Here is a 12,736-nt window from a genome sequence, read left to right as displayed (position 1 = left end):
TTTGAGTGATTCTTGGGCTAACATGGGTCAAAAAAATGAAACTACTGATTTAGCAAGAGATACTGGCCAACCATTTCAACTTGTGGTCCCAAGAAAGAAGAAAAGCAAGAAGCAACAGTCCGAAGCATGCAAAGGTTTCAAGGTGGGTACCTCTAGCCGTTCGCCTCACTATCTCTTTTGCGGGTCTTTTCTCTCTTGTTTTTGTTTTGGGTTTTTATTTTTTCTGTTACCTATTAATTTTCTCGAGGGTTTTGGTTTTGTCCCCCTCACTTTTTGTACTTCTTTCTTATTATATATAATTAGGGTTCTGCAGCAGGAGATCCCTCTGCATCCCTTCTTTTGCTTAAAAAAAAAAAAGGAAATGGAGTAAACCTAAATCTGTTGACCAAAATATTATTTTACATCATACAATTATTATTTTTAAGAATAGAAGTGCATTATTTTATCATAAATTTCATTTCTTTTATATACAAATATGAAATTTCTGGTAAAATAAGATGATAATTTTTTTTATTCGATAATTTAGACAAATGAATAAATAAATAAATAAATTTTTTTTTTTTTTTTTACGGTCATATTTTGGTTTCCTTTTTTCTCAAAAAAAAGAAAATCTTTAGTTTTCTAAATCCCCAAAACACTTTTTATTTGCAACGGTAAGAAACAATACTATTCAATAGGTCATAAATGTAATTTGAATTATTGAAAAGGGACACAAATGTAAATGGAAGTGAAAGCAAGTTACCGTTGAACTCTCGTTACGTTGCATAAAAGGTTTTCTCTCCGCCAAAACACACTTCAAAAAAACAAATTAAGAGGAAAAGAAAGTGATAAACGCGATTTTCAGAAATTAACAAGAGAGAAGCGATTATTTGTAAGTTTTCGATTACATTCTGAATTCTTTTTCAATTCAATTCTTTCTTTAATGTTGATTGGTAGGATAATCTTGATTGCATGAATTTTTTCTTCTTCCACTGTTTGTTAATTGCCGGAAAGTTTTCAGAAAAAAATTCGATTATGATTGCATGAATCAAAGAAATGTATTGATTGTTGGGTTCGATTATGGTTGTTATGTTTCGAATTTGAAAGAAATGTATGATTTTTGTGTTTACATTGGAATTTGATGAAGGAAAATCGAAACCCTAAGTTTTCATTTGGGGCTTCACAATTGGGATTTTGGGGTTTCTTTTGAGAGCGGAAAATTAACCCTTTTACAATGTATGACTTTTGTGTTTACATTCAAGTTAGATGAGGAAAAATTGAAACCGTAAGTTTTCTTTTGGGGTTTCAAAATTGAGATTTTGGGTTTCTTTTGAAGGTCAGGAAGTTTAAATGAAAAATTAAGCATGTTTATTATTCTTTCCCAAGAATCAGGAGAAATTTCTCCTTCCTGCATTGTAAGTCCATAAACATTGTTATTCAATTTATTAAGATGAAGTAATTGGTGAAAGATGACAAATGATGATTTAGCCGTCATTGATATTTTTCTTTTTAAATGAATGAAGATGACATTATGACACTGGATTGTATGTGATAGATTTCTAAGATGGCTTAACCCTTTTACAATATTTGCAGGGTGTTCATTTGAGATTAGCTACTTTAACCACAAAATGGCTGCACGAACTGTTCGTTTGTTTCAAGACCAAAATGTCATTGACCATGTTAATGGTATTAATCTAGTTCATTATGTTTAAACATGTTTTTGCCATTAATTGTTTATGTGTGTAGAATGGCTAGGCTGATTCTTAATGCTGGTGCAGATGCAGGAACTATGTCTATAAAGACAGATTTTGCAGGAAAGTTGAAATCTAGGGCTGGAGGAAGAAAACCACTTGGTGATCTATCCAATGCAGTGAAGCCTATTGACATAGCAGATGGAAAGAAGACCTTCAATGGCAGCACAGTTAAACCCTCTGTTAATCAAACACCAAACCTACTCAAGTCCAAGAACAACCCCACTATTGTACTACATAAAGATAAGGAAGTTGTTTCTGCCAAGGGAAAAAATCTTGAGATCAACAAAAGAACTGGCAGCAAAGCTTCTAAGAAGTCAAATACTGGCAGCAGGAGAGCACTTACTGACATCTCAAACTCGCTGCATGTTCCTGATATGAAAAATAAGGACAGCCTGGAGACTAGTTCTTTTAAAGGGAAATATCTTCATCCTGATGCAATTGCCGAAGAGCGGATGTTTCATAATCATGAAGAATGTATAAAATCACAAAGTCATGCATTGGATATGCATCATTTTTTCAAGACTGCTATACTTGGGGATGGTAATTAGTTATTTACTGATTCTAGATTTTCTGTTGTGGTAATTTTGGCTGATCACTTTTACTTATTAATTGATTTATACATAACTTGATCAGATTTGGATGATGACATGAAAATTTCACTTGAACAGCCTGCTTTTAGCAAACTGAAGGTTTGTCTAAAACTACTTTCGTTTCTCATGTGTGTTTCTCATGTTTTGATTTTTTAACAATTTGGCCCTGCTTTTCAGTCTGATGATGCATTCCTGGAATTGAAGGAGATGCCTGAAGAGTTGCCTGATATGCCGTCTCCATCTGCTAAGCACGGTTCCCCAGTATACTGCAAGAGTCCAGAATTTTCAAGGATTTCAATGTGGGATGACCCAGCTTTCGATTTCAATTTCACTCTGATAGAATCACCAAAATCGTCTAAAAACTGATTCTCTCCTGCAACAGTATGAAGTACACAATACAGTAGATATTGTGCCACTCTTGTGATGGCAATTATTACTGTATTCTTTTGGAGATGTCGTTAATGGTTGTTTAGCTATTATCTTAGATTGATGATCTATTATCAATCTTAGATTGATAATATTGCTTAGAATATTGGTGTAGTAGATAGATATTTTGTGCCACTCTTGTGTTGGCATCTATTGCTGTAGTTTTTTTGGAGATGACCTTGTTTAGCCATTACCTTAAACTGATAATATTGTTGAGAAGGTTTGTTTGTTTTGCCCAAATTATGTGAATGAGTGCTTAGCCTTTTCTTGATAGTATTTCGTGCCACTCTTGTGATTGCAATTATTGCTGGATTCTTGTGAAGATGACCTTACTGTTTGTTTTAGATATTATCTTAGATTGACAATATTGCTTAGAATCTTTGGTTTATTTTACCAAATTGTTTCAATGAATAGTGCTTATCCTTTTCCATGCTGGTTTTAGAGTTAGGAGAAGCACATTAAGGATGTGACAAATTTTATCTCTCGTGATGGTTTTTTTCCCTCTCTTTTTGCTCCCAAGAAATATTGATCTGAATAGTGGTGGGGAGATCAATTGACTCCATTAATGTTATATTTGGTTTAGTTTGGTTGTTTTCCCTTGAGGTAAAGTTGAACGTACTTTAGACTGGAATGCTCGGAAAGGCATTTGTTATTCTGTCCACCAAATGTTATTCAATTAAAAAATCAAACATAATTTTCTACAGTTTTGATCTAAACTTAATTTTGCATTCATCGTAACCTCACACATAATATGAACATGTAAATGAATCACTAGTATATGTTGTAAGTAGAACTAATAAATGGTGTATATACGGAGTCCATGCTAGTTGACTTCAAGTTTTGTTTGGAAACAATCCGTGTTGTTTGAAAAAACTGGCAACCCTTATGGGTTGGGTACTACTAATGGGATGCATATACTGAAGTGAGGCACAACCCTTATTTAAGTATTTTTAAACAGATAATTGTTTAACCTTTCTTGAAACTTGTTATAAATATTATATTTCAAATGAATCATACTGTAGGATGATAATATTATAAATGTTTAACCTTTCTTTAATCTCAACACCATTTTCTGTCAAAGTTAAAATCCATAGTTCCTGTACCAATTTGTGTCGTTTTACGGACTAAATATAATATAAAAAGAAAACTTGTTCCCATAGAATAGAAAGCTAGCTTGTCCTTCCAAAAAAAATGAGGCAGAATGTATAAGAGTTTTGTCCACTCTCCTTTTATTATTAAATGTAGTAATGTACTCTTTCTTTGGTCATCACAGTTAATTCATGCAAAACATAGAGGAAAGAAAGACATTAATTCATGCACACATGTGCAATTGCACTTCTTCACAATGGCCTAATAATGAAAAAGACATTAATTCATGTACAAGCACACATGTGCAATTGCACTTCTTCACATTGCCTAATTATAATATAGAAGAATCAACACGTACATTTTAGAGATGGTAGAAGGCATATATATACGACATGTACATTGATGCAACATTGTAGGTCACCAATTAAAACTGATGGACTCAAAGTGAAGATTATCAGCCAAACCAGAAGCACAAATTTTAGCAACTTCATGTCTCAATTTTCTTGGACCACAAACCATAACTCCAACATCTTTGTCTTTACACTCAAACAGAATTTCTGCAAAATTAACAAATTTTATATATCATTGTCCCGTTGATACAATCGACATGGTAAAAGATATTAGTCTCTGCAGCTGCGTATGGAGGATACCCAATTTACACACAACAATAAAAAAAACTCAATAATATATATAAAATTACCCCGCCTCACTTACTCTTGAGATCAGGTCTTGCACCAAAATGTACATTGGTAGCTTGCAGCAAAGATTGATGAGGAAGGCTTTCAAGCTCTCTTTCTGAACCATAAATCCATGACCCTGGTGATCTTGTTGGTGTTGGAACTTCTACATTCATTATTTGCTTATTTTCTATAGTGTTCTGTCTCTTACACCAAAGAAATACAACACTAGAACATATACATACACACGCACATAGTAGAAACATGTACCACATAACCTTGGAAGTCCAGTTATACACTTCACCTGTGTTATTTTCAATTGGATAAATATAGTAACGAGTAACAATTCCTAAAAGGAGGAGAAACATGATGAACGATGATGTGATTATAGCACCAAGCCATAACCAGTTATTTGGGCCTAATACAGCTGAGATAGGAGAATCTGAGAGGTTTGTTTTAAACCATATAGTTTGGATTTGTTTTTGAGTATCTCTTGAAGGCTCTTCTTTTTCTCTTGTGATGTAAGCTTCAATTTGTAACGGAAGCTGTGAAATTTGAGTTGTTGAACCAGAAACAGGAAGCATAAGATCTAACATGGCTAGATCAACATAGTTTTTGAAAATACAAACAAGTAGGAGTTTTGGAGGTTGAAATTCTTGTTGTTGGCTTTGAAATATGAGATCACGGATTATAGATATAAATGGAGTTATGCCACTTCCACCACTCACCATTGCAATCTGCTCATGCCTGTTTTAGAGATATAATGATGATAAATTATCTTTCAATTGAAAACTGATTTGTTGCAAAAATAGAAACCGAAATCTAAAGAAAGACAGTAAAATGTAAAACAAAAACAGCCTAGATTTATGAACAATGTGACTACATTCCTAGGAGCAGAGCGGCTAGGTTTTACTTTTCACTACTCCGCCTGCTCCAGTAGTTTTAAATTGCAATCCGCAACCATAATTTTCCCTTATTTTACCATGTATAAATGTTTGCAGCATAAACACAACCAGCGTTTTAACTATGAACGTCTATCCGGATTTCACAGATATGACTATGAGCCATGCACTCAACACAACATGATTCATAAGATAGAACTATAAAACAATAGACTCAAACCCTTCATATACACAGTATATATACGAGTACTGCCAAATTTACCTTAGAAACTGAGCAGAATGTGGTCCATAGGGTCCTTCAACTGAGACATTAAGATGATCCAAAGATGAAGAAGAAAGTTCTTGATAAAGCTTGTTTGACCAGCTGCCCACATTTTTAATTGTAACACTAAGGCAGTTCGTCTCCAAATTACAACTAGAAGACACCGTAAAAGGGTGCCATTGCAGCTTGGAAACCTTTGGAACATTTATGAACACCAAACTTGTGGGGTTATAGTATAAACCTGAAGTTAGGAAAAGTAAACAAAAAATGATAACTTTGTTAGCAAACTTGGTTAAGTTAATGAAATAGAAGTTGTGTTTTATATGTGAAACACTGACACATACACAATATTGACATTGACACGCTGATAATAATTTAAAAAATGGAAGTGGTTGAATGTGACGACATGTGTTAGAGTCGTGTCAATGTCCGGATACTAGACATGCCTCAATCCAAAGTGTCGGTGTTGCATATAACAATTATATATTAGAAATAAATTTTGTATTGTCTTACTAGGATCCTTGGAGAAGTTGAGCTCAAGGGCATCACAAGGTAAAAGGCGAGCTGATAGTAACCGAGCATGTTGGCGAGATTGTAAGAATCTAAGGTGTCTATCAATGAGGAATAGGAAAATCCCAGGAGCAATCATACACATGTATTCAACTCCAACATGGATGGCATAGAATAAGATATAGAGAATGTAGAGATGGTGAGTGTAGAAGAATACTTCATACATCTTGCGCCTTATTTGTGGAATGCTTGTTATCCACATAGCTAATGCTATTAAACTTGCAATCTCTCCAGCTACATTGGATACATATGTCTTGCTCCACTCTAACGCCTGGGAAATCAAATTATATTTTTAGATATATATATGCATGATTGGAACTAACACATTAATTCATATGTTTAATTTTCGTGTAATGTAAAAAGTTTTACACTATCAACGCATTACAATCAATCATATGTGTGACTTTAGAGATGGTTAAGATAAAAAAACTAGAATGTTTATGATGATTTAACATTTGGCGGTTATGGTTAAACAACGATGTAAATATTTTAACAATGACGTACCACTGAAAAAAGAATGTGCCATCAGAAAAACGAAAATATAATAAGATATACATTACATGATGTCATTGACAAGAATCGAAGCGTAGGCTGTTTGTGTATGAGCCGAGAAGTTATGAAAAAGTTCATATTATTTTGAGAGCTCCTTTCTATAAATTTTTCAGTGTAATTCTTAAGTTCCTTTTCATTTTAAGAGCTTCTATAAAAATGTGTTAGAACCAACTTCTACTTTTTGGGAGAAGACAAACTTAAAAGTTGGGCCACACACTAGTGTCTCATAAGTGCAACTCAAATGTAAAGTTATGTGGCGACATTTTTGGTTGCTAAGGTGCATCTTCAAAGCCACAATATACCTCTTCTCCCCACTTAGTGTGTCTTAGTTTGTAACGTGACGGCTCTTTGGAAAAAGAAAAAAGAAATCTTCTCGCTACTTAAATAAGTTTTTGGTCTCTAAAAATATAACGAATTTTGTTTTTAATTCTCCTAAAAAAAAGTGACATATTTTGGTCCCTATAAATTTTTTTAGCACACAATTTTAGTCTATGTTAAACTAAAATTTGGTTTATGCCTAAACTTTTAAATTTTTGAATGATTTTTTACAGGCATATTAAAAACATTATAAGAAACTTTATTATAAAAAATAATATTTTTTTTAACATGTAATGAATTAAATATGAATTTTTCTAAACACAAAAATTTCAAGATTAAAGTAATGAAAATTAGACATAAAAATCAAATTTTGAGCTAATTTTTTGTAGATAAACTTTATATAATGTTCTAAATAAGTATGCAAAAAATCATTAAAAATTTAAAAGTTTAAGCATAATTATACAAATATTAATTTCACAACAACTAAAATCATGTATTTAATTTTTTTTTATAAGAACGGAAACATATCACTTTCTTTTTACGAGAACCAAAAACAACATAGGGACCGAATCTATTTAACCCTAATCTTAATTATTGGGTCCCTAAAATGAATGAATACTTTGAAGAATTTTTGAGGGAGAATTCTTTGAAGATTATTTTGGTGTTTCCACTCAAGCCATCCCTTTATTGTTAACTATGAACTAATGAGCCATTAATTAAGCCCGTTTTCTTTGTGAATGCGCATTTTCTATTTTTATTTCTGAAAATTTGTGTTATTTTTAATTGTTAATAATGAGAAAATAGACTTGTAAAAATGAGTCATTTTGACGGAGAGAAGATAAATTTCTAATAGTGTTGAGAGATTTTTACATTGGCCTTTTGACAATTTTATTATTTTTGGAAATACAAGACAATAATTGATCACTTTTAGGGCCGTGGTAAGAGATTGATTTTTTTTTATTTTTTTTTGTTATTAAGTTATTAATGCATGTGAAATTTTGAGAGACAACAGATATGGAAATGAGTCCTATAATTATAATTAGCGACAAATATAATTTATGTTAAAGATCTAGACTAGATATACTACCTCTAAAAAAAAAAAAAAAAACTAGCTTAGATAATAACGAACTTCATCAATGTTGTCCAAATGAAGGGACAGTATATATCATGCTCAATTCCAATCAGAAAGAGACGGTTGATTCCTTGCCATTATGGGACCTCAAATGCATAGCATAAACAAAGGGCCTATTTATAAGAACCTTAATTTCTTTTTCCTCGATCTATTTGCGGGTAATTAAATTAAGATTGCACATTAAAAACACACACATATATATTTTATAAAGAAACATATATATATATATATACCTCAACCATTTGATTGGTGATGCCCCAATATATGAAAAAACCTATGGTGTGCGCAGCAAAAAGAACCATAGATAATTGTCCAAGCCAGATATGATATTTGATGCTTGACTCAGATGTGAGTCCAACAAGACGCAGAATGGAAGACCCTCTTGTAACCGGAAAGAACAAAAATGCCCAACATATGTTTCCTATGTAACCTAGTCTCAAAAATACACTCCTGAACTTCGCTTCCCATCTACAAACACCAATAATCATCAATATATAGTTAGTATTTTTTTCCATTCAGGTTAATTAATTGTTAACAAAGCAATTTATTTTAACCCCCAATTCTCCTCTAAGTGAAATGGTTTTCGTAATCTAGGATTCCATCGGAAAGTAAATTAAGTTTGATCAATAATCATTTTAATTTAGCTATATGTAAAAGTTCATTAATTAAGAACGTTTGGAAAAATCCAAATTCCAATTTAATAGAATAATTTACTTTATTTACTTCCTTGTCTTTGACGAACTCCAGACTCTAAGAATCGGATGGTTAAGAAAAAAATTAACATGAAGTTAAAAGAAAAGTTTATTTACACTTTTTCGCCTTCTTTGTGCATATGGAGGTGAGCAAAACTGATACTTAAGTAATTGTAAAGGGACCATATCAAAAGTGCAACAAACATGATTGCAAAAATAAGCTCCATAGCTGAAACAATTCCAATTGTAGGCATCACCAGGAATGGACGTCTCAGGAAACATAAACATTTTTTTAGAGCGCCAGTACTGAAACAAAAACATATATAGTTTAGGTAATTAATTAAAGATTCAAAGTAGTTAATTAAAGGCTAGCTAGGGTAACATATATATAACCTTGTGGAGGGTAACTTTTGTGTTGTTTTCTCACGATGAAGATGGAGATATATACAACCCAGAGCTCCAATGAACATGATAGGGAATGTGAAAAGCAGAATATTTACCCCTTAAACAAAATAATAAATCAATAATCTTATATATGGAAGTATATAGGTTGAATAATTATATATTTTTTTTCTTCATAATAATTAGAAAATTATAAAATAAGCCCTAACCTTGCTCTCTAAAGTATGTAGAATTGAGCTTGATTTCTAGCTTGGGAGTCCATGTGTTTTTGTAGACCTTTGTGGGCAACAAGATCCAAACTGTTAGCCATCCAAGAAACATAAAAAGAAAAATGATCCTTAGGAATGTGTGGCTCTTCATCATCATACACTTTTGTGTGAAGAGAGAGAGAGAGTTTCAAACTGCACTATGATCTGCATCCTGTATGTATATATAGAAAAGTCAGACATTTAGGGCTGGCTATGGTGATGCTAACAGCAGTTACCATATTACTATATAGTATATATAATATAATAATAAATAATTTAAGCATTTTTCTTACAAGTGGCTCCCAGCAAATTTTCATATTATTAGTTATAGCTCATTTCACGTCTTTTGTTATATAGGAAAATGCTTAGCACTGCTGAGTCCATGTGTTTTTCTTGTTGGAGAAAAAAACCATCCGATCCAGGTACATTTTTCTTTTCAATTTTTACCAAAGCAAAAAGAACGTACACTTTTCCATTTTAACCTAGAAGAACGTACACTTGCCTCTCGTAAAAGAGAAAGAAAGAAATAAGAACGTATTTGGTGTGTGCACATATATAATAAGATCGATGTTATATATGCGATAGATTTATGATGTAATGAGAAGATATAGAGGGGAAAAAAATGAGATATTGAATGAATATTGGTGTACAAAATATTATCTACATCCCCTTTAAAAAAAATTATATACATCCATAAGTATACCAATAAGAGTTTTGTTCTGCCAAAATAATACCAATAAGTTTGTAACATGTATGGTAATAATTATACACGAAATCTTCTCAGGACAACGTAACATGTGTGTAGCTGCATTTGAGACAACGAACGACAAATTTCATAATGAGTTAGAGCCTTTATTGTGCCAAATTGGCTTAAGGTGGTAGGTTAAATTAATCAAATATTTGTCTTGTCTTGATTTATAATAAGTAAGGAATTGGAGGAAACTCTGGTTTGGTTTTTTTCTGTTTGGTGTAATTCTCTTTCTTGCTTTACAAAGAATTTGAGGTTGAATATGTCATAATTGGTTTGAGACTTCTTAGAGAACTCCTTCACTTTGATAAAATTATGTTTATAAAAATATAGAATAGGTAATGTTTATTTTTCTACCATGGTAAAGAAGATGCTCAAACTTCATCATTGATTGATTAACCATCTTTAATGGATTTTTCGTTTCAAATACATTTTTTTTTATACAATTAATACTCAAACTTGAAACTTTTTACTATTAGATAAACTCTTAATTTCTATTAAAAAATATATTCAAATGTGAACATATTGAATATTCAAACACGAACTTTTTCTGTAAATAGGTATTGAATTTTCTAAAAAATAAAGGAAGAAATTCAATCTTTTATTAAAATTTACTACTTAAAACGGTAAATGTCCACCTTTAAACCTTTTTAGGAAGTTCACATTAGACAATCTATTGAATATTAATATTTAAACTAGTTTATAAAATCTCTTTATTTTTTTTTCTTCCGTTTACAAAACTACTAATACCAAATTGTTTACACTTCAAAAGCATAGTTAGTTGTTTCGAAAAAAAAACAGTTGATAAATATATAGTTGACCTTCTCTAATTAGCTGGGTAGATAGTAGTACAATTGAGATAAGATTACGTACTGTACTACTTTGTTGTAGTACATATTACATAGAGTACTTACTTACGATAAGTTTTTTTTTTTTATATGTAAGTACTTACGATAACACCATTATTGTTCATTTGCCCAGACGGATTATATTTTATAATGTGAATGTATGCCATGATAATCCATAAAGGAATGAAAATACTGTCATAAAAAAAAAAGATGGAAATATTTTAACGCGAACAAAAAACTTCAAGAATGTCAACTCTTTTTGTCAAAAAATAATATAATAATAAGGTCAGCTGATCATAAATCATATGAATATTTTGTGAGAAAAAATAAGTTGCAATTTGATTACGTCTGATATTGATATTACTTACTTTGATTATATTTTTTAATTAATACATAAATACAATGTTAATATAAAATATGTTGTTCGATGACTCAATAATTTTTTTATAATTTTGTATTTTAGATAAATAAAAATATTAATGGTCAAAGTATTTATTGACATACGTGAAGTGGTTATGAGACGAGAACTATTAGTTTCTCACGGTGCACATTATCACACGTGGAGTTAGATAATTGTCATCTTTTTACACTGTCAAATATTGTACTATTCTCTCTGAGATGAAGACCGTTAAAAATACATTTAATCAATACATCATCACTAATATTCATAATATTTTGTAATAGACATTCATAGAAGGATATATTTGAGAAACATTTTTCATAGTTGAAGACAAAATTGTGTTGGAAAAGATCAACATAGAGAAAATAAAGAAACACAATCACAACATAGGTAGAAACTTCAAAAAGCGGAGACGAAACTATGATCATTGTCCAATGACAACTAGAAAATAATACTATATGCAAACTTTTACAACACATAGACTAGTCAAACACTCCATTGACCCCGATACACCCACAATCTCCAAAGCAATACCAAACTATATCTACAACACTCTACCGCAAGAGTATAATAGAAAAGATAAAATTCAGATATATACTTAAAATATTTCTGATTGATGTATCTTGAAATACAGAAATCGAGCTTATATATAGGTATCACTTTGTTTGTCTTGCACTTCAAGAAACAATATTGTCACCTACAAGACTTGTCAAGCAATAAAGTAAACAAGTGGAGGAATCATCTTGTTCTTCTTACAAAGATCACGAAACAACCTTGTTTATCTTGTTCTACCTCTTCTTTTATAATTTAAGTAGTTAATGTAGGACTTCTCCAACATGTATTTTTTCAGTCAACAACAACAAATTGAAATTTTCATATTCCTAGAGATAAAATTTTGAGCTTACTACCAAATCGGAGATCATTTTCGTTGCCAAAACATTATACTAGTACCAAACACTAACAAGAACTTGAAAAAGGTTTATTGAGAGTGCCTTACAACAAATTCAGGGATCATTTTAAAAGTTTACTCAAATGTATTTAAAAACTTGATCATTCTTATATACTTTGCATGTTTTATGACATTGCAATTAAATGTATTGAAATTCTTATATACATCGCATGTTATATGACAATGCAATTAAATGTA

At 31.3% G+C, this 12,736-nt stretch overlaps 2 protein-coding genes across 2 annotated transcripts; one reads left to right on the top strand and one right to left on the bottom strand.

Annotated features, from left to right (window-relative positions):
- Positions 1 to 733: 733 nt before the first annotated feature.
- LOC112422864 (uncharacterized) lies at positions 734 to 3,071 on the top strand. Its single transcript, XM_024786593.2, has 5 exons — positions 734 to 871; positions 1,573 to 1,665; positions 1,758 to 2,273; positions 2,367 to 2,422; positions 2,501 to 3,071. The coding sequence occupies exons 2-5, from the start codon at positions 1,608 to 1,610 to the stop codon at positions 2,687 to 2,689; spliced, it is 819 nt and encodes a 272-aa protein (XP_024642361.1). The 5' UTR covers positions 734 to 871; positions 1,573 to 1,607; the 3' UTR covers positions 2,690 to 3,071.
- Positions 3,072 to 3,941: 870 nt separating this feature from the next.
- On the bottom strand, positions 3,942 to 9,772 carry LOC11419739 (ferric reduction oxidase 4). The gene is made up of 8 exons (XM_003592164.4): positions 9,555 to 9,772; positions 9,337 to 9,445; positions 9,061 to 9,249; positions 8,485 to 8,719; positions 6,193 to 6,520; positions 5,680 to 5,920; positions 4,553 to 5,262; positions 3,942 to 4,395 (listed from the first exon to the last, which is right to left on the bottom strand). Exons 1-8 carry the CDS (start codon positions 9,709 to 9,711, stop codon positions 4,256 to 4,258), a joined length of 2,109 nt encoding a protein of 702 aa, XP_003592212.2. The 5' UTR covers positions 9,712 to 9,772; the 3' UTR covers positions 3,942 to 4,255.
- Positions 9,773 to 12,736: the final 2,964 nt, after the last annotated feature.

This window comes from Medicago truncatula, chromosome 1, assembly GCF_003473485.1.
Source record: "Medicago truncatula cultivar Jemalong A17 chromosome 1, MtrunA17r5.0-ANR, whole genome shotgun sequence".
Taxonomy (NCBI): domain Eukaryota; kingdom Viridiplantae; phylum Streptophyta; class Magnoliopsida; order Fabales; family Fabaceae; genus Medicago; species Medicago truncatula.
The sequence above is the reverse complement of the archived record's forward strand: the minus strand, read 5'-3'. Positions and strand labels throughout refer to the sequence as shown.

What these genes read in the sequence shown, in the direction of transcription:
- LOC11419739 (XM_003592164.4), bottom strand. Translation starts at nt 9,711, where the DNA reads ATGATGATGAAGAGCCACACATTCCTAAGGATCATTTTTCTTTTTATG. An exon ending in CAAAAGTTACCCTCCACAAG is followed by an intron (nt 9,250 to 9,336) that starts GTTATATATATG and finishes TTTTTGTTTCAG; the next exon opens with TACTGGCGCTCTAAAAAAAT. An exon ending in CACAAAGAAGGCGAAAAAGT is followed by an intron (nt 8,720 to 9,060) that starts GTAAATAAACTT and finishes TGGTGTTTGTAG; the next exon opens with ATGGGAAGCGAAGTTCAGGA.
- LOC112422864 (XM_024786593.2), top strand. Translation starts at nt 1,608, where the DNA reads ATGGCTGCACGAACTGTTCGTTTGTTTCAAGACCAAAATGTCATTGAC. An exon ending in TGTCATTGACCATGTTAATG is followed by an intron (nt 1,666 to 1,757) that starts GTATTAATCTAG and finishes ATGCTGGTGCAG; the next exon opens with ATGCAGGAACTATGTCTATA. An exon ending in GACTGCTATACTTGGGGATG is followed by an intron (nt 2,274 to 2,366) that starts GTAATTAGTTAT and finishes TAACTTGATCAG; the next exon opens with ATTTGGATGATGACATGAAA.